General features: G+C 38.7%; 1 protein-coding gene across 3 annotated transcripts in view; it reads right to left on the bottom strand.

The window, feature by feature from the left end:
* The window catches only part of RXYLT1 (ribitol xylosyltransferase 1), a 44,781-nt gene extending 25,365 nt beyond the window's left edge, over positions 1 to 19,416 (bottom strand). For 2 of the 3 annotated variants that reach the window (XM_066365802.1, XM_066365804.1), the window contains exons 1-3: positions 19,081 to 19,415; positions 18,076 to 18,231; positions 13,327 to 13,429 (exon numbers count right to left, since the gene is read on the bottom strand). In XM_066365802.1, coding sequence (XP_066221899.1) covers positions 13,327 to 13,429; positions 18,076 to 18,231; positions 19,081 to 19,243 — 422 coding nt within the window. In that variant the 5' untranslated portion in view covers positions 19,244 to 19,415. Of the gene's footprint in view, positions 1 to 13,326; positions 13,430 to 18,075; positions 18,232 to 19,080 lie in introns of all 3 variants that reach the window. The other variant, XM_066365803.1, reaches the window with a different exon arrangement.
* Between the last annotated feature and the right edge of the window lie 899 nt (positions 19,417 to 20,315).

Raw genomic sequence — 20,315 nt, 5'->3', positions numbered from 1 at the left:
CACATATTTTCTCTTAATAATATATTTCTACATGAAAAAAGCATTCTAAAATAATTATTTTTATATTTTATTTCAATAAAAAGCAAAAAATAATAGAAAATATCATTCTTTCATGGTAAAATTATCATGATTTTATTTTTCCTGGGACTTAACATACAATTTTATTGCAAAATAAGTATCACTGGGGAACAAAATTTTTGTTGCATCCACAAAAACATTTGTTCTTACCTAACTCGAGTGTGCTGATCTCAAATCTGACAATCAATTTTTCTCTGTAAGCTACAGTTTTTTTGCAATTCAAGATTTTAGTTTTTCATCTTATTGTAACATTTTCAACATTTTGTTTAACATAATGAAGTAGAATGTCTTCTTGGGCATCATCTTTGTGAAATATAATAATTTATATAATGCAGTAAATATACTAACACACTAAAAGATATGATTGCATCAGAATTGGTCTACAATGTCAAAATAGAACATATTAAAACACTTATTTTAATCATAAAATTTGTGCAAAACTTATTTAAATTCTACTCAGGCAAAAATTTGCATTTGTAGCTCTTGCATTTGTGTACTTGTTGAGGACAATCTCGTTTGATGCTCCAGCAGTAGTCTGCTCATCACTAACAGCTCCAAGATTTTCGGGAAACTTATCAAGGTGACTGTTCAGAAAGTGAATCTTAACAACACTCATGTTACATCCAATGTCATGGAAAGCCAACAGCATCCTTTGAACGAGAAGTTCATAGTTTTCTGCTTTTTGTTGCCAAGGAAGTTCTTTGTAACTGCCACAAAAGACTGCCATGCTGTTTTCTCCTCCTTATTCATCTTCCTAGCAAATTCTTTGTCATGTATGAGGGTTCGAATTTGAGATCCATCGAATACACCTGCTTTTCTCTTCTCGAAAGACAAGGCAGGAAAAGCAGAAATAACACGTTGAAAGCATTCACTTTCTCTATTCAAAGCCTGAACAAACTGCTTCATTAAGACAAGTTTGATGTAAAGTGGGGGAAAAATGATCCTGTCTCAATTAACTACAGGTTCATTCACAATATTTTGCATCCCTATTTCCAGAGCTTCATGTTTTGGCCACTCCTTCTGTATGCAGTTTCTCCCGAGTTTGGCTGTCCCACAAACACAGAAAGCAAGGATACTTTACGCTCATGTTACAACCAATGTTGTGAAAAGCCAACAGCATCCTTTGAACCAGAAGTTTATAGTTTTCTGCTTTTTGTTGCCAAGGAAGTTCTCTGTAACTGCCACAAAAGACTGCCATGCTGTTTTCTCCTCCTTATTCATCTTCCTAGCAAATTCTTTGTCATGTATGAGGGTTCGAATTTGAGATCCATCGAATACACCTGCTTTTCTCTTCTCGAAAGACAAGGCAGGAAAAGCAGAAATAATATGTTGAAAGCATTCACTTTCTCTATTCAAAGCCTGAACAAACTGCTTCATTAAGCCAAGTTTGATGTAATGTGGGGGGAAAAATGATCCTGTCTCAATTAACTACAGGTTCATTCACAATATTTTGCATCCCTACTTCCAGAGCTTCACGTTTCAGCCACTCCTTCTGTATCCAGTGTTTCTCCCAAGCTTGGCTGTCTCACAAACACAGAAAGCAAGGATATTTCATGAAACCTCTCTGTTGTCCTAGCAGGAAATTTACCATCTTAAGATCCACACAAATGATCCAGTTATGCTCCTCATTCTTCAGAAAGTCGAGGACAATTTTTATGTCATTATAATCTTCTAGCAGATGAGTTGAATAACTCATCTGCATAAACATTACCGTGGTGTAGGAGAACACATTTCAGACTCCATTTAGAGCTGTCAAGAAATAGCCGCCATTCTGTTGGACTGTAAGTGGTAACACCTAGCTGGCTGAGAAGACTACTGATATCATGACAGTAAACAAAGTGTCTTTGGGAAAAAAGTCCACAAAAATTTGTTCATGCTTCCTGAAATGGGATACTTTAGCTGACCAGTGAAGTACATTCTATTCTTGAAGTCTGGAGGCTAATAACTCAGCTGCTTTCTTTGATAGGCCCAAACCTCTTACTAAGTCATTCAATTCAGTTTGGTTAAACTGCTGAGGGGTTAATGACTGCTTGGCATCAGAAGAAGACCCTTCAGATTCTACAACCATTTCCTCATGCATCTTATCAAAATACACTTGATCACCATGTTCACTTTCTTTGTCCTTAGAATAAAACAAAACCATTGAAAACTGGAACTGAGAGTGTCTCAGAGAGTGGGATTCGTCATATTGCTGAAGGAATATTAGGATATGCGATCATATGCCGTTTTTTCTTGCCGATGCCCTTTGATGGATCAGACAGAAATAACAGTCACTAATGTGGTCCTTAGGTTCACGCCAAACCATGGGAACACCAAAAGGCATTCCTTTGCATTTTCCTTTTGTCCAGTAATGAAGCATTTCCTCACAATTATGACACACAATATGAGGAGCCCAATTCTTGTCTTGATTGCCAAGGGGAACTTGAAAATAGGCAATATATGCACGTGTCACAAATGATGAAATATTGCACCTTTGATGTAGAAGTGTGTAACAGCCACATATATAACAGAAGGTGTCAGGACTATTCTTACATTTATGCCTACTTGAAGAAGTCATGATTCAATCTTAAAACAAATACGAGGATGTTTTTATCAGATGATAATTTCTTACATTTAAAAACAACTACAATTATATAAAAGTGATGTTTGTAAAACATTAATTGCCTTGTGGTTATGTTCAATCCAAGAGTCGTTGCCCTTTAACTCCAGTTTAAAAACCAATGCATGCCATTAGCTATAACAAAAAGAAGTTAAAATTGCATAAAAACTAGAGCATGCACCAAAAAATGAATTTCAGATTTGGAATCAGCGATGCAGAAGTATATAGAAACAATTCTAAAACCTCATGCAACAGAAAATGAAAAAAATTGTTCCCCAGTGTATTCTTAGAATATGCAATACACTACATTTTCTTAAAAAGCACACTCCAATTTGGCAAAGACAAGTTTAGTCATTTAATACCTAATTTTTAAAAATTTTATTTAGAAAATTAAATTTAACAGGGTTACATTAATCAATAAGAGTACATAGGTTTCAGGTAAATACACCTATAACATTTGAAATATTGGTTATGTTGTATACTCATCACCCAAAGTCAAATCATTTTCCATCACCTTACATTTGTCCCTCTTTATACCCTCCGACCCCCCCCCCCAATATTTCTCTCCGCCTGGTAACCACTTCATTTTTATCTATGCTTATGGGTCTCAGTTTTATATCCCACCTATGTGTGAAATCATACAGTTCTCAGCTTTTCCTGACTTACAAAATTCACTCAGTATAATGTTCTCAAGGTCCATCCATGTCGTAAATGGCACTATGTCATTCTTTCTTATGGCTGAGTAGTATTCCATTGTATATATAAATATTTTCCACATCTTCATTATCCAATCCTCTATCAAGGGACACTTTCCATGTCTTGGCCACTGTGAATAATGCTGCAATGAACACAGGGTACATGTGTCTTTATGTACCAATGTCTGAGTTTTGGGATAAATAACCAATAGAGGGATTGCTGGGTCATAAGATAATTCTATTCTTAGTTTTTGAGGAACCACCATACTTTTTTCAATCGTGGTTGTACTAATCTGCATTCCCACCAGCAATGAAAGAGGGTTCCTTTTTCTCCACAGCCTCTCCAACACTTGTTATTACTTGTCCTGTTGATAATAATAGCCAATCTAACAGGTGTGAGGTGGTATCTCATTGTAGTTTTGATTTGCACTTCTCAAATAGCTAGTTAAGATGAGCATCTTTTCATATATCTGTTGGCCACTTGTATGTCCTCTTGAGAGAAGTGTCTGTTCAGGTCATCTTCCCATTTTTAATTGGATTGTTTGCTAGTTCATTGCTGAGCTTTGTGAGTTCTTTCTATATTTTGAATATTAATCCCTTATCAGAGCTGTTGTTTGCAAACATCATCCATTTAGTTGGCTGCCTATTTGTTTTGTTGTCAGTTTCTGTTGCTGTGCAGAAACTTTTTAGTTTGATATAGTCCCACTCATTTATTTTTGCCTTTACTTCCCTTGCCTTTGGGGTCAAATTCATAAATTGTTCTCTATGGCCAAGGTCCATAAGTTTAGTACCTATGTTTTCTTCTATGTAATTTATTGTTTCAGATCTTATATTTAGGTCTTTGATCAATGGGAGTTAACTTTTGTGCAGGAAGACAAACTATAGTCAAGTTATACTCTTTTCCAATTTTCCCAGCACCATTTATTGAAGAGGCTTTCTTTTCTTCATTGTGTTTTTTTGGCTACTCTGTCAAACTAATTTGTCCATATACATGTGGTTTTATTTCTGGGCTCTTCTTTTCTTTTGGTCTGTATGTCTGTTTTCCTGCCAATATCATGCTATTTTTATTTTTTTTTAAATTTTATTTATTCATTTTAGAGAGGAGAGAGAAAGGGAGAGAGAGAGGGAGAGAGAGAGGAGAGAGAGACAGAGAGAGAAGGTGGGGAGGAGCTGGAAGCATCAACTCCCATATGTGCCTTGACCAGGCAAGCCCAGGGTTTTGAACCAGTGACCTCAGCATTTCCAGGTCGACGCTTTAATCCACTGCGCCACCACAGGTCAGGCATGCTGTTTTGATTATGGTGGCTCTATAGTATATATAATTTAAAGTTAGGCAGTGTAATACCTCTGGCTTCATTCTTTTTCCTCAGGATTGCTTTGGCTATTCTGGGTTTTTTATGGTTCAATACAAACCTGATAACTTTTTTTTTTTTTTTTTGACAAAGCCAAAAAAGTTTATTTTCCCTGATCCACATGGACTGTGAGCAAGGGTGTTAGATCATTACAAAACCTTTAGTGAGCGCCTGCCTATGAGGTAAGCCGGAGGTCCAAAACTGGCGCTTGAACGCTGTCTGCCAACAGCCTTTGATTGGCCTGCGCAGTTGATAACTTTTTGTTGTATTTCTTTAAAATATGGCATTGGGATTTTGATGGGGAGTGCATTAAGTTTGTGTATTGCTTTGGGCAATATGACCATTTTAACTATGTTGATTCTTCCAATTCCTGAACATAGAATATTTTCTCATCTCATTGTGTTTTTTTCAATTTCTTTCAGTAATGTTTTGTAGTTTTCTGTATGTATGTCTTTCACATCCTTTGTTGTTATGTTTATTGCTAGGTATTTTTTTACTGCTCACCAAAATTATGAGATATTTTATAACTTCATATTCATTTTGAAATATCCCCTAATTTTTGTGAGCAGTATATTTATTTTTTGTTGCAATTGTAAAAGGAATTGTTTTTTGAGTTCATTTTCTGAAGCTTCGTCATTGGCATATAAGAAGGCAATAGACTTTTGTATGTTGATGTTGTATCCTGTGATTTTACTGTATTGGCTTATTGTTTCTAATAGTCTTTTGGTGGAGTCTTTGGGGTTTTCTATATACAGAATCATGTCATTTACAAAAAAATGGTACTTTTACTTCTTCTTGCCCAATATGGATGCCTTTTCTTTCTCTTGCCTGATTGCTCCAATTCAAACTTTCAGAACTATGTTGAATAAGAGTGGAGAGAGTAGTCAATATTGTCTTATTCTTGACTTTAGAGGGAAGGGCTTGATTTTTCACCATTTAGTATGATGTTAGCTGATGATTTGTCATATTTGGCCTTCATTATATTGAAGTACTTTCTACTCTGATTTTATTGAGTGTTTTAAACATAAAGGGATGTTGTGTCTTATCTAGTACCTTTTCTGCACCTATTGATAGGAACATATAAATTTTGCTCATAGTTTTATTAATGTGGTGTATTACGTTGATCAATTTCCATAGTTGAACCGTTCTTGTGCTCCTGGAATGAATCCCACTTGATTGTGGTATATTATTTTTGTAATACGTGTTGTATTCGATTTGCTAGTATTGAGTTTAGGATTTTTCCATCTGTATTCATTAGAGATATTGGTCTCTAGTTTTCTTTTGTTTTTGTTTTCCTTATTAGGTTTGGTATGAGAGTTATGTTGGCCTCATAAAATGTGTTAGGGAGTATTGCTTCTTCTATTTTTAGGGACTTTGAGGACAGGTACAAAATCTTCTTTGAATGTTTGGTAGAATTAACTAGTGTATTCCTGTGGTCCTGGACTTTTGTTTTTGGGGAGGTTTTAGATAGTTGTTTCTATTTCCTCCCTGCTTATAGGTCTATTTAGGTTTTCTACTTCTTCATGACTAGGAAGATTGTTTAATTCTAGGAATTTATCCATTTCCTCTAGGTTATTGAATTTGTTGGCATATAATCTTTCATAGTATTCTGTGATCCTTTATACATCTATAATATCTATGGTAATTTCTCCTCTTTCATTTTAGATTTTATGTACGATATATGAGTCCTTCCTTTTTTCCCCTTAGTGAGTCTACCCGGTGGTTTGTCAATTTTATTGATCTTTTCTGCAGTTCTTTGCTGCATTCATTTTTCTATAGTCTTTTTGTTCTCTATTTTATTTAGTTCTACTCTAATTTTTACTATTTCCGTTCTTCTGGTGACTCTGGGTTGCCTTTGTTCTTCTTTATCTAGTTCCTTAAGATGTGATGTTGGGTTGTTTACTTGACATTTCTCTTGTTTCTTGATAAAAGCTTGTCATGGTTTAAACTTCCCTCTTATTACTGCTTTCTCTGCATCCCAGAAATTTTGATATGTTCTGTTGTCATTTTCATTTGTCTGTATATATCCTTCGATCTCTGCTTTTATTTCTTCTTTGACCTATTCATTTTTTAGAAGTATGTTGTTTAATTTCCACATTTTTGTGGGTTTCTTTACTTCCCATTTGTAGTTACCATACTTTTTGCTCTATAAGATGCACCTGACCATAAGACACACCGAGGTTTTTGAGGAGGAAAATAAGAAAAAAAAATCTGAACCAAGTGGTGTGTTAAAATATTTAATAAAATACCATATTTTTTGCTCCATAAGATGCATGGACATTTTCCCCTCCTTTTTTTTTGGGGAAAAAAGTGTGTCTTATGGAGCGAAAAATATGGTAAAATTTTAATATCAAAGCCTATGGTCAGAAAATATGCTTTATATAATTTCAATCTTCCTAAATTTGTTGGTTATTTTTGTGGCCCAACATATAGTCTACCCTTGAGAATGTTCCATGAACACTGGAGAAGAATATATAATCTGATAGTTTGGGATGAAATGTCCTATAAATGTTTATTATGTCCATTTGGTTTAGTGTAGTGGTTCTCAAACTTTTTGAAGTCAGGGCACATTTAAAATCCTACAGATAATTGTAGGCACACTATATACAAATTTCTGAGAAATGTTATAATAATTAAGTCAAATACTAAAGAAAAAATATAAAGTCTAAGTGTGCTTTTATGATAATTAAATGAAATAAATGACAAAATTAAATTTATTCTGACATTTAAAAACATTTTTATGTTACATTTTTTGTTATGCTTTTTAGAATTCGTAAAAAAGAGGGGTTAAAAATTTAAAAAATGACAAAAAAGTTATATATATATATATAAATACATTCTTAGTAAGATTTAGTAAATTCGGCAGGTCCTGGTGCGAATGTGTTAAGTTTTTTTCATTCTTGTGTTTATGAGAAACATGAACCTGATGTATCCTAGCGATTTCTTCAATGTTTGGGCATATATTTGAAAAGCAAACTCTCATTTCCTCGTCAATACATTGAAGAATTCCTCTCTTTTTACTCTTAATTGTGTTGAGTGCAGAAAACCGCCACTATACATATCATCTTAACTTTACACCAAACAGAGGATAGAAGAAACTTGCCTCCAGTCTTTCTGGGGAACATGGGGGGGGGTAGTGTAAACAATCCAGCACCACAGTTTAACAGCCTTTTTCAACCTAATGAGGCAAGTAAGGTGGGGTGTGGGCAGACTTGTCAGCTTACAGCCAATTCCCCACACCTCTGTCCCCCAAAAATCTAACCTCCAAAAACCCTGTTGGTTTTTTGGTCCCCAACAGGGACGTATTTCTCTGGAATACCATAGGGTGCACCAGTGTGCCCTGGCGCACACTTTGAGAATCACTGGTCTAGTGTGTCATCTAAGGCCAAAAATTGTTTACTGATTTTGTTGAATGATCTATCTAAAGCCATCAGTGGTGTGTTCAGATCTCCAGTAAGATTGTTCTTTGTCTGCCTCTATTTTTAGGTCAGTTAGTAGGTGTCATATATTTTAATGCTCTTTGGTTCGACGCATATATATATATATATTAAGAAGTGTTATGTCTTCTTGATACAGTGTCCCCTTTATCATTATGAAACATTCATCTTTGTTTCTGGTTACCTTTGTTGTCTTAAACTCAGCATTTTCAGATATGAGTATGGTTACACCTGCTTTTCTTTGGATATTATTTGCTTGGAGAATTGTTTTCCAACCTTTCACTTTGGGTCTACTTTTGTCCTTGCAGCTTCGTTGTGTCTCTTGAAAGCAGCATGTGGTTGGGTTTTACTTTTTGCTAGAATCTGCTTCTCTGTGCCTCTTTATTGGTGAGTTCAGTTCATTTACATTTAGGGTAATTATTGACACTTGAGGATTTTCTATAACCATGTTATGTTTTATTTTCTGGTAGCTCTGTGTCTTATTTGGTTCTTCTCTTTTGTGTTTCTGTCAGTCTTTTTTTTTGTTTGGTAGTAGTCCACACGTCTTTCCCTTGTTTCTTCTTTTTTTAAGCTGTGTATTTGAGTAGTGGCTTTTTTGTGGGTCATTATCATTAGGTTAAGTGAAAAATGTTTATATGTACAAGAGAGTCCTTTTGTCTTATGAATGTTTCTACACTCCATCCTCCTTTACTACTGCAGATCTTTATTCTCTCCCTTTTATGCTATTGTTTTCACAGATTAACCCTATTTTTATTGTGATCATGTTGGAGCTTTTACTTGTAGTTTTGACTTGTTTTGTTCTTTGTTTCTGGTCTAATAATCCCTTTGAGTATTTCTTTCAGTGGGGGATTTCTGGTGATAAATTCTCTCAACTTCTGTATGTCTGCAAATATTTTTTATTTCTCCTTCATATTTGAAGGATAACTTTGATGAATATCGTATTCTTGATTGGTAATTTCTTTCTCTCAGTACTTTGAATGTTTGGGTCCACTTTCTTCTGGCTTGGAAAATATCTGTTGAGATGTCTGATGATAACCTAATGGGCTTTCCTTAATATGTTATGTTCTTATTTTCCTTAGCTGCATGAGGATTCTTTTTTTCTCATTGATTTTTGACAATTTTTAAAAAATGTGCCTTGGAGTACGTCTGTTTGGGTTGCAGTAACTTGGCATTCTATGTGCTTCTTGGATTTGAGCCTCTAAGTCTTTTCATGGGCTTAGAAAATTCTCATAAATTATTTGTCTGAATAGTCTCTCCATTCCCTTCTCCCTCTCTTCTTCTGATATATGCATATTCTTTTATTGCTCTTTCTGATAGAGTCAAACAATTTTTGTAGTGCTGTGTTTTTAACTCAGTCTTTCTCCTCTTTTCTCTGTAGCATCTCTAGTTGCCTGTCTTTAATGTCACTGATTCTTTCCTCTTTATAGCTTGTTTTATTAGCTTAACTTGCAACATTAGTTTTCAATCCATGTATTGGGTTCTTCATCTCTGTTTTTAAAGTTTCAATCTCCATGGTGAGTATTTGGTTTCCTGAGCTTATTATGTTGTCTACTGGTGTTTTCTTTTACCTCACTGAGTATTTTCAGAACTTCTATTTTGAATTTTCTATCATTTAACTCCAAGGTTTTCATGTGATTGAGATTATTTTCTGGAGATTTTTCATTTTCTTTTTGAACTATGTCTCTGTCTTGTGTAGCCATGGTATTCAATTTCTTTTTCCTTGAGAGCATTTGAGAGTGCTGTTAAAAACCCTAACAAAACCACAACTAAAAAAATAAAAAATGAAAATTAAGAAATATACAATAGCAAATATAAAAATTAAAGAAAATTAAATTCAAAAGCGAATAGGAAGAAAAAAGGACAAAAGGAGAAAATGAAAAAGGAAAAATAAATTTCCATTTTGAGAGGTTTCTTCCCGTAGGTATTGCTGTCATGATGATGTAGGCAGGGCTGCAGTTGCATTGGTGGGTGGGGCATGTTTTGAGGGCTTTATGGCTTTGGGGGTATAGTTTTGGTTTTCTGGCTTTATGGTATTAGCAATGGCGATCTCAGATGTGTGGGTGCTCCTCCTCGTGTCTACACAGACCCAAGGACCGGACATAGAGCACTTCTGTTCTTCAGGGGTGACAGTGGCTATGGAGAGGTAGCTCTGGGGTTTATTTTTGCCACTTTCTATATTATGAGGTGAGGGAGGTGGGATCTGGGAGGCTGGGGGCCATGCTTTAGTTTTGTCTGTCTCTGCCGAGTGTGGGCTGCCGGCAGACCATGGGAACACTGGCCATGACCTAGCACTCTGGCTGCTTTGGTTTAGTTTCTCCCCTTCTGCCCCTCTATCTCACTAGTGCTCCCAGCAGAAGGAGACCAAGTCACTCTGGGCTTCCCTCTCCATACCCCTCAAACAAAATCCAGAAAGCCTGAGCTTCCCTCCTCTCTGAAGTTCAGGAGAGAAAAAAACCCAGTCACTCTGGTTTTGTCTTCTCTCTTGAGCTTACCACAAATGTGTTTTATCTTCTGTCCCCCTTTTCACCCCATCCCTCCTTTAGTGTATTTGATTTGTGGTCTTTCAGGCATACAGTTGTCCCTTGCCATATCGTGGTTCACTTTTCACAGTCTCACTGTATTGTGGGGTTTTTTTGTTTTGTTTTGTTGTGACAGAAACAGAGAGAGACAGAGAGAGGGACAGATGAGGACAGACAGACAAGAAAGGAGAGAGATGACAGGCATCAATTTCTGTTGCAGCACCTTAGCTGTTCATTGACTGCTTTCTAATATATGCCTTGATCGGGGGGCTACAGTAGACCAAGTGACCCCTTGCTCAAGCCAACAACCTTAGGCTCAAGCAAGTGAGCCTTGCTCAAACCAGATGAGCCCATGCTCAAGCTGGTAACCTCGGGGTTTTGAACCTGGGTCCTCTGTATCCCAGTCCAACACTCTATCCACTGTGCCACTGCCCTGTCAGGCATATTGTGGACTTTAAACTTGTATATATCTAATTTTGTATTGCAGATTTTGCACTATATCGCAGGATTTTGTAGTATATAGGTATTGATATATATATATATATATGTATTAATTATTTTTGCGGTAAAATAAGCATTTTCTATTCTAAAAAATTGAAAATATAAAAAATATTAATTAAAATATATTAAAAGAATATTAAATTGAAATAAAACGTTGCATAGGGCAGATGAGTAGACAAGACTCGCATGTATGGAAAACACATAGGAAGTGTTTGTAAGAATGTGGGAAAGGTTAATAATAACTGTGTGGGAAAGATTTATAAGAGTGTGGGGAGGGTTTATAAAACCTTAAAATATATACAAATAATAAAATAAATATAAGGTCGCTACTTCACGGATTTTTGCCTATTGCAGGGGATTCTGGAACCTAACCCCTATGATAGATGAGGGAGCACTGTACTTGCAAGCCCAGCTTGGGATCTGTCACTGTGCTATTGTTGTTCAATTTGTGGAACTTCCAAGGGGAGAGATCAGGGGTATCTCTCATGCCACCATTACTCTGGCATCATCCAGAGTAATTTTTCTAAATAATTTTTTTTTTAGGTGAGAGGAGGGGCGATAGTGTGGCAGAGTCCTGCATGTGCCTGGAGGGGGATCCACCTGGCAATCCTGTCTGGGGTGTATACTCAAGTACCAAGCTAGTTTTTGGGCTTGAGGTTGACACACTTGGAGTAACCAAGTTATCCTTAGTGCCTTGGGCCACACTCCAGCCACTGGCTGCAGCAGAAGAGAAGTAGATGGTCACTTCCCCTGTGTGCCCTGACTGGGAATTGAACCTGGGTCATCCATATGCTTGGCCAATGCTCTATCCACTGAGCCACTGGTCAGAGCCCTAAATAAAATCTTAATTCTACCTATTAAAAATCTTTAGAAAATATGAAGTCATAATTAATGGTTTTCATAAAAAAATAAAAGCTCAAAAATCTCTTAATACATTGGTTTTATTGAATGTAAAGAACAGATTTCTAGTACTGTAGCAAAATGGTAACCTATAACATTAAATCATTATAGAACTCATATATAATTTTTTTTTCTTGAGAGACATACAGACAGGAAAGAAGAGATGAGAAGCATCAACTTGTATTTGTGTCAGTCTAGTTGTGCATTGATTGCTTCTCATATGTGCCTTGACCAGGGGGCTCCAGCCAAGCCAGTGACCCATTGCTCAAGCCAGTGACTCTGGTTTTAAGCCAGTGACCACAGGGTCATGTCAATGATCCCACGTTCAAGCTGGTGATCCAGTGCTCAAGTTGGCAAGCCTGTGCTCAAGGCAGATGAGCCCATGCTCAAGCTGGCCACCTTGGGTTTTTGAACCTGGGACCTCAGCATCTCAGGCTGATGCTCTATCCACTGCACCACCACCAGTCAGGAAGAAATTTTTTTTTAACAGGGACAGAGAGAGAGTCAGAGAGAGGGATAGATAGGGACAGATAGACAGGAGCGGAGAGAGATGAGAAGCATCAATCATCAGTTTTTCATTGTGACACCTTAGTTGTTCATTGATTGCTTTCTCATATGTGCCTTGACCGTGGGCCTTCAGCAGACCGAGTAACCCCTTGCTTGAGCCAGCAATCTTGGGTCCAAGCTGGTGAGCTTTGCTCAAACCAGATGAGCCCGCGATTAAGCTGGTGACCTCGGGGTCTTGAACCTGGGTCCTCCACATCCCAGTTCGACGCTCTATCCACTGCGCCACCGCCTGGTCAGGCAAGAAATATGTTTTAAAAAATAAAAATTTCAAAACTCATAGCAACAGCTTTGATACCACTTATAAATATATGTGAACATAACTATTACATGAAACAGAAAAACTGAAAGTAATTTTAAGTTTTATTAAAGTTACGTCTTCATCAACAATGAAATGTTACAAGATTAGGAACATGAATTCTTTCTATGTACTCAGAAATATTTTGATAAAAATGAGACACGATTCCAAAAAAAGAGGATTATTTTATACTTAATTTCATAAGAAAATGTTCAAGGTAAACTTTAGCTATGAATATCTATTTATGAGATTTATTTCCTTATTCTTCACAAATTGAAGTGGGAATATTTTCTATTAATGTCATGTCTTCTTATTTTTATTCTAGTATTTATATAAAACATTGTATGACAACACAGCAAAGGTTAACATTGTGCAATTAATACCTGTAATGTGTACTTCCTACAATTGAACTTCCTTCTCTCCACTGAGCAGTCACAGCAGTAGGATCAAGTAAGCCTTCAAAAATATGCTCCCAGAGATACAAACCTGGTAATTAAAAAAAAATTATTGTCTGGTCTACTCTGGTGTGTGAGATAGCTTAAGTTCTGCTCTTTTATGTTATTTGATTAGGAAACCAGGTTTTTTTCCTTCATGGTCCCTTGGCAGGCAGTGCTAGCAACCAAGCAATAGCTCAAAATCCTCAGTATGGCAGCTATTGTATCAGAGACAGAACTCGGACGTTGTCAGTGTAAGAAAATAACTTCTCTTACTCTAAATTTGAGAAATGCCTAATTATCACTAAACCATTACTACCTGTTTTATCCTGAACTGTTATAGTACTATGTAAATTATTACAGGAAGTCCTCACTTAACATCCTTGAATATGTTTTGTGACTCTAGATGAAAGAGCATAAAACAAAACCAATTTTACTGTAGGCTAATTGATATAAACAGGAGTTAGGTTCCTGTGGCATCTCATAAACATTATAATAAAACAATTTGAATGAAAGGACATTAGGAGGACCTGCTATGATACATGCTATGATTATAACAAACTGAGAAGATTTACTATTTTGTGCCAAACAATTAGAGAAGCCCATGTACGTATATATACTTTCATTATGTCATGGGACATTACCTTCTTCTCACTTAAACACACATCCCTCACTGCAATGATGCCCTCTGCAGACAAATACCATTGCATCTTTTCTCCTTAGAGCAGACTGATGTTTTACCATGATTTCACCTGACTGAAAGGTCTCTGAGTATAGGAAAGTAGTGTCACACAATAAAGAAATCTGGAGACAATGAGGTAATCTGTGAACCCTATTTTAGAGACATTGAAAGATAAGTTTTGTTTCATGCTCATTACATCCTGGAACGAAAAGGACACACACACAAAAAATATGTTTAAAGATAAAGCTTTCTTAATGTAGTAGGCTGAAAATGCCCCCCACCCCTAAGTGTCCAAGGATGTATTCTTAAGAACCTGTGAATGTGTTACAATACATGGCAAAGGAAACTTTCTAAATGCGATTAAATTAATGATGCTGAGGTGGTGAGATTATCCAGGACCCTCACAAGAGGGAGGCAGGAGGGTCAGAGTAAGGGAAGGAGATGTGAGGATGGAAGCAGAGGTCAGAATGGTGTAGAACCATGGGAAAGGAAATGTGGGTAGCCTCTAGAAGCTCTAAAATGCAAGGAAAGTAGTTCTCTAGCACCTCCAAAAAGAATACAGGCCTGTGGACACATTTTTTACTTCTGCTTTCAGAAACGTAAGATAATAAATTTGAATTATTTTAAGCCACTAAATTTTTGGTAATAGTTTATAATAGCTCTAACTAAATCCATAGGAGACTATGGATTACATAGTTATATGGAACCTGGAACTGGGGTATTGACATAACAAGTATTTAAAATTCTGGAGTAGCTTTGGAATTAGGTAATGGGAAGAGGCTGAATTTTGAAGAATCTGATAAAAAAAAGAAAGCCTAGATTAGATTGCCTTGAACAAATCAGAGGTAGAAATATGGATGTTAATGATTCAGTTAGTGAGAACTCAGAAGAAAATTAGGAGCATGGTAGGAAAAAACCTATTTCATCTTAGGGAATACCTAAATCATACACATACTGTTAGCAGAAAAATGTACATTAAAAGTATTGCTGGTGGCCCTGGCTGGTTGGCTCAGTGGTAGAGCGTTGGCCTGGCATGCAGGAGTCCTGGGTTCGATTCCTAGCCAGGGCATACAGGAGAAGCACCCATCTGCTTCTCCACCCCTCCCCCTCTCCTTCCTCTCTGTCTTTCTCTTCCCCTCCCGCAGCCGAGGCTCCATTGGAGCAAAGATGGCCCGGGCGCTGAGGATGGCTCTGTGGCCTCTGCCTCAGGCGCTAGGATGGCTCTGGATGCAGCAGAGCAACGCCCCAGAGGGGCAGAGCATCACCCCCTGGTGGGCATGCCGGGTGGATCCCGGTCGGGTGCATGTGGGAGTCTGTCTGACTGCCTCCCCATTTCCAGCTTCGGAAAAATGCAAAAAAAAAAAAAAAGAAAAAGTATTGCTGGTGAGGGCTCAGGAAACGAGTAACATGTTATCAGAAACTGGAGAAATGGGGATCCTTGTTATACAGTCATGCACCATATAATGACATTTCTGTCCATGATGGACTAAATATGTGATGGTGATTCCATAAGATTATAATGGAGCTGAAAAATTCCTATGCCTAGCAATGTTGTAAAGTCATAGTACAATGCATTAGTCATGTAGTTGTGGTGATGCTGGTATAAACCCATTGTGCTGCTAGTCATAGAAAAGTATAGCATATATATTTACAGTAGTAGGATATACCATCCAGGTTTGTGTAAGTATACTTTATCATGTTTGCACAAGGATAAAACTGCTTAACAATTTTCTCAGACATATCACTTTGTTTGGTTGCACATTACTATACAACAGCAGATGGCTTAGCTGAATTGTGTTCTGAAGTTATGTGAAAAACAGAACTTGTAAACAATGCAATTGGATATTTAACTGAAGAGATTTCTAAACAAAGTGTTGAAGCTGTGACCTGGTTTCTTCTTGGTGATTATAGTAAAACAGGAGAGGAAAGAGAGATTGAGGTAAGAACTGTTAAGTAAAAAGGAACAAGTATTTGATGATTTGGGAAATTCTCTGCCTATTCAGATTGCAAAGAGGTGAAAATTTAGGAGATTCATGGTCAGGAAAGCATACTCTTGAGTGAAGGCCAAGGATGTGACTTGATATCCTTTGGCTTGTGCCTCAGAAGATTAAAAGATCATATTTAGTCATACAGAGAGCTCTCTGAAGATATTAGATGTGTAATTTATGAATCTCCTTCAGTAATCTTTGCAGAAGCCCGAAATAGAGAGAGATTGTCCATGAAAGACCTGTGGAGGAGCCCTTTCTTTCTTTCTTTTTTTTTTTTTTTTTGTATTTTTCTGAAGCTGGAAACAGGGAGAGACAGTCAGACTCCCACATGCGCCCGACCGGGATCCACCCGGCACGCCCACCAGGGGCGATGCTCTGCCGCGACCAGAGCCACTCCAGTGCCTGGGGCAGAGGCCAAGGAGCCATCCCCAGCGCCCGGGCCATCTTTGCTCCAATGGAGCCCTGGCTGCGGGAGGGGAAGAGAGAGACAGAGAGGAAGGAGGGGGGGGTGGAGAAGCAAATGGGCGCTTCTCCTATGTGCCCTGGCCAGGAATTGAACCCGGGTCCCCCGCACACCAGGCCGACGCTCTACCGCTGAGCCAACCGGCCAGGGCCAGGAGCCCTTTCTAATGTGATGAATCCTTACAACACACACAGGAGCCCCACAAGGTTCTTGAGAATGTTGTATCAGCAGAAACACTGGCAGCTTGGATTAAAAGGGACTGAGAGAGGCTGAAGTAAAAAAAGGCTGTTGAGGACTCAGAAAATCTTACATTTTGAAAACAGAGTGTAAAACTACTGACCTGAAAACACATGTTAACCTTCATGAAAAAGGAATAACTCTAACGGCAGAACTGAAAGGCCAGCAGCAAAGCTTTGAGTCACAGATTATTCTCAGGCCTTCAAACCTAATGGACTTGTCTGGCTAGATTTCAAAATTGCTTGGACCAGTGACTCAATTTTACTTTTATTTTCTCTTTTAAAATAGGAATGTCTATAACTGGCCTGCTATGACTATGCCTGGGGAACAGGTGGATAAAAACAGGATTTCATAAAACTCATCGGTCCAATATGTGCACATTGGATTTAAAAATGTCTGGAAATATGAAAACTTGTTAAGATGTAGATTTAATTAAAAACTAGAATGAGGAAATAAATGGTCATTTAAAAGAAGAAATTAATATTAGAGATTTATGAAATTGTTAGAACTTGATGATTGAAAATATGAGTTGGTGTAACTAAATTTTAGAGGTCAGCAGTAATCTTCAAGGATGTATATTTGAATGTGAATGAATTAATGAAACAACATGGCCCAGGCTTTCTCCTCTGTTTATTTTCCTCTCATCGGGTACTTTCTATCCATATTCCTCACATTACATATAAACCCAACTCATGTTTAAAGCCCAAATACTGTCTCTTCTAATTCACTAAATTCTTTCTGACTCTTCTAAGAATTGAGGGTTCTCTTCTCTAATTGAGTATAATCCATAACTTGGAATGCTAGGCTCTCATGAAACTCAGAGGAAAAGACTTTTGTAGGCCATCAAGTTTAAACAGCTACATATTATATCTCCATCTTGGACACTGACAATGAATATTGGCCTGTGAAAGGCTCTGTGAAATCAATAAAGAACCTGGTTTAATTTTGTTTTAGTTCAATGTTTCCCAAACTTGTTTGCTCATCAAGGGCAGTGGCCACAACTTATACTTGTGTATCAAGTGTCAATAAACACAGACTCAAGAAAATTTAGTTGACATAGCCATTTAACTATAATAATGCTTACACAACCCATTCTTTGTATCTACAAATAAACCTGTGGTCAATAGAGTATGTGTGTGCATGTACTTGCAGATATTACCTAACAGAAAGGAGAAATAAAATATTGGAAAAAACCCAAAAGAATGCATCATGATACCTTAATAAATGATGAAATAAACTATAAATGTATTAGAAAGAATTGAATTTAATATTAATAAAGTACATTTTGTGCTGAGTTTTACATATTTTAGTTCTACACATTAACTTACCAATGGCAGCTTTGCTCCAGATTTGTACTCGGAAGTCTGTCTTCCCTTCCGTAGATTTTTTTAATATTTGAAGGCTAGTTTTAAATCTGTGTTGTAGCTCATTTTTTTCATCTCCTTCCCAAGGATTCCATTCTTCACTTCCCAAAGTAGATTGTTCTGTGTTTTTAAAAAGAGTAACAGTGTTTATCAGTAAGGTAGAGCTGGAGTTGTGGATAAATGCAAGCCATTTAAGCGAGATGTTAGAGTTATAATTTCATCCTAAATTCAATTTTTCAGAGGTATAGCAACTACATTTGAACAGGTTAAACACACAGGTTAAAAATAAAAGGGAAATCAATTTAATTTTTATTAACCCTTTACTCTGAAAGATTTTAGAGATAAAATTGAACACAAAACACAAAATTATCTCCCCCAACAAAAACCTTCTAAAATAACGATAATATGTATCAAGTTACAAATGTAATTTAGTGCAGTTCTTTATAGATTTATATGTAGCCTGTGCATAAAAACTTGACTTCAGAATAAAGTGTCCAATAGTCACTATTCAGTCCAATTTAGACACTATTGCGAAAAATTCTGGGAAAAGGGAGAGATGAGCAGGGCAGGGAACCAGGATTTGGAGGAAAAGCGCATCGGCTTCCGAAATCACGATGTGATTAGAGAAGGCTTTTTGTTTCAATACGGAAATAGAAGCCTTAAACCCAGCGGCATTCCCGAGAATCGGTGGCATTTTGTGACAACGTCTTGGGTCTTTAAGGCTTGCAGGGTGCTGCTAAGTGGGGCAGCGTGCGGGGTTCGGGCGGGGTCGAGATATTCGTCACCCTCCAGCCCGGCGGGTTAAGGAGAGCCGAGGGGGAAAAGCGAACCACAGCCCCGGGACAATCCCGGATGAGAGCGAAATCCCGGCCCCGCGGCTCGGCTCCGCCCAGCCCTACAGCCCTGCATCCCCGCAACCCCGAGTCGGGGCGCGCCGCCGGGGGCTGAGGTCACTGCTCCGCGTCCTACCTCGGCCGCGCCCCTCAGGCGCCGGGGCCGCCCCCTTCCTGAGGCCCTTCAAAGACATGGCTCGTCCCCGGCGCCCGAAAAAGACGTGATACGCGGCGTAGAGAGAGAAGAGGCAGTACAGGGCGATTAGCAGCAAGCACAGCCGTTTTCGCGTCGGCCGCATCCCACTTAGACTTCCCGTCAGGCCCCCGCTACCGAGGAGCGAGGCCGAAGGTAACGGCCGCAGCCCGAGCAGGGCCCGGTTCAGGCCCAGGCGCGGGCGGAGGGACTCACTCGGACCCACCCAGCCTGCCGCTCTCACGCACTGCCAAGGCCCCGCCCAGAGCTCTTTCGGCCGTCCCCGTCGGAGAGTAGCTCAGGCCCCGCCCTGAGCTCCTGCCGCCACAGTTCCCAAGCTCCTCCTATAGCTCTTCCGCCCCGCCCTGTCGTAGACCCCGCCCCTTCAGGGGCGCAGAGAGCCTGCAATGCTGATTCTCAACTGGGCCTTGGAATTCCGGCCATCCCTCTGTGCTGCTCCTTGACTTCTGCAGTGTACTCACCATCTCTTTCAATCCTGCCCTCTTTCCCATGTATGTAAAGACTTACAACACTCAACGGTGGTCCGGGAAGGCACAGATCACTTCAATTTTTGTTTGACTTGCAATCCCCAGAGTTTAGCATAAGGCCTGCAGCATTGACGGATGAATGAATATAAAAGTCCATTAAAAAAAATTAAGCTGTAGCCCTGGCCGGTTGGTTCAGTGGTAGAGCGTCAGCCCAGCACGTGGAAGTCCGGTTCAATTCCCAGCCAGGGCACAGAGAGGCCCCCATCTGCTTCTCCACCTCTCCCCCTCTCCTTTCTCTCTACCTCTCTCTTCCCCTCCTGCAGCCAAGGTTCCATTGGAGCAAAGTTGGTCCCTCACGCTGACAGCTCCATGACCTCTGCCTCAGGCGCTAGAATGGTTTTGGTTGCAAGGGAGCAACGCCTCAGTTGGGCAGAGCATCGCCCCCTGGTGGGCTTGCTGGGTGGATACCCGTGGGCGCACGTGGGAGCCTGTCTCTCTGCCTCCCTGCTTCTCACTTCAGAAAGATACAAAAGAAAAAAAAATTAAGCTGTGCCAGTGGTGGGATTCAGTCAGTTCGCACCAGTTCAGCAGAACTGATACCTAACTTTTTGTTGAGTTGGGCGAATTGGTTGTTAAAATGACACTTGTAATCAGGGTTTTCTCTAAGATGGATACCTGGGCAGCCACCCA

This window comes from Saccopteryx leptura, chromosome 2 (genome assembly GCF_036850995.1).
Source record: "Saccopteryx leptura isolate mSacLep1 chromosome 2, mSacLep1_pri_phased_curated, whole genome shotgun sequence".
Taxonomy (NCBI): Eukaryota; Metazoa; Chordata; class Mammalia; order Chiroptera; family Emballonuridae; genus Saccopteryx; species Saccopteryx leptura.
Note: the sequence above shows the minus strand (reverse complement) of the source record. Positions and strands in the feature narration are given on the sequence as shown.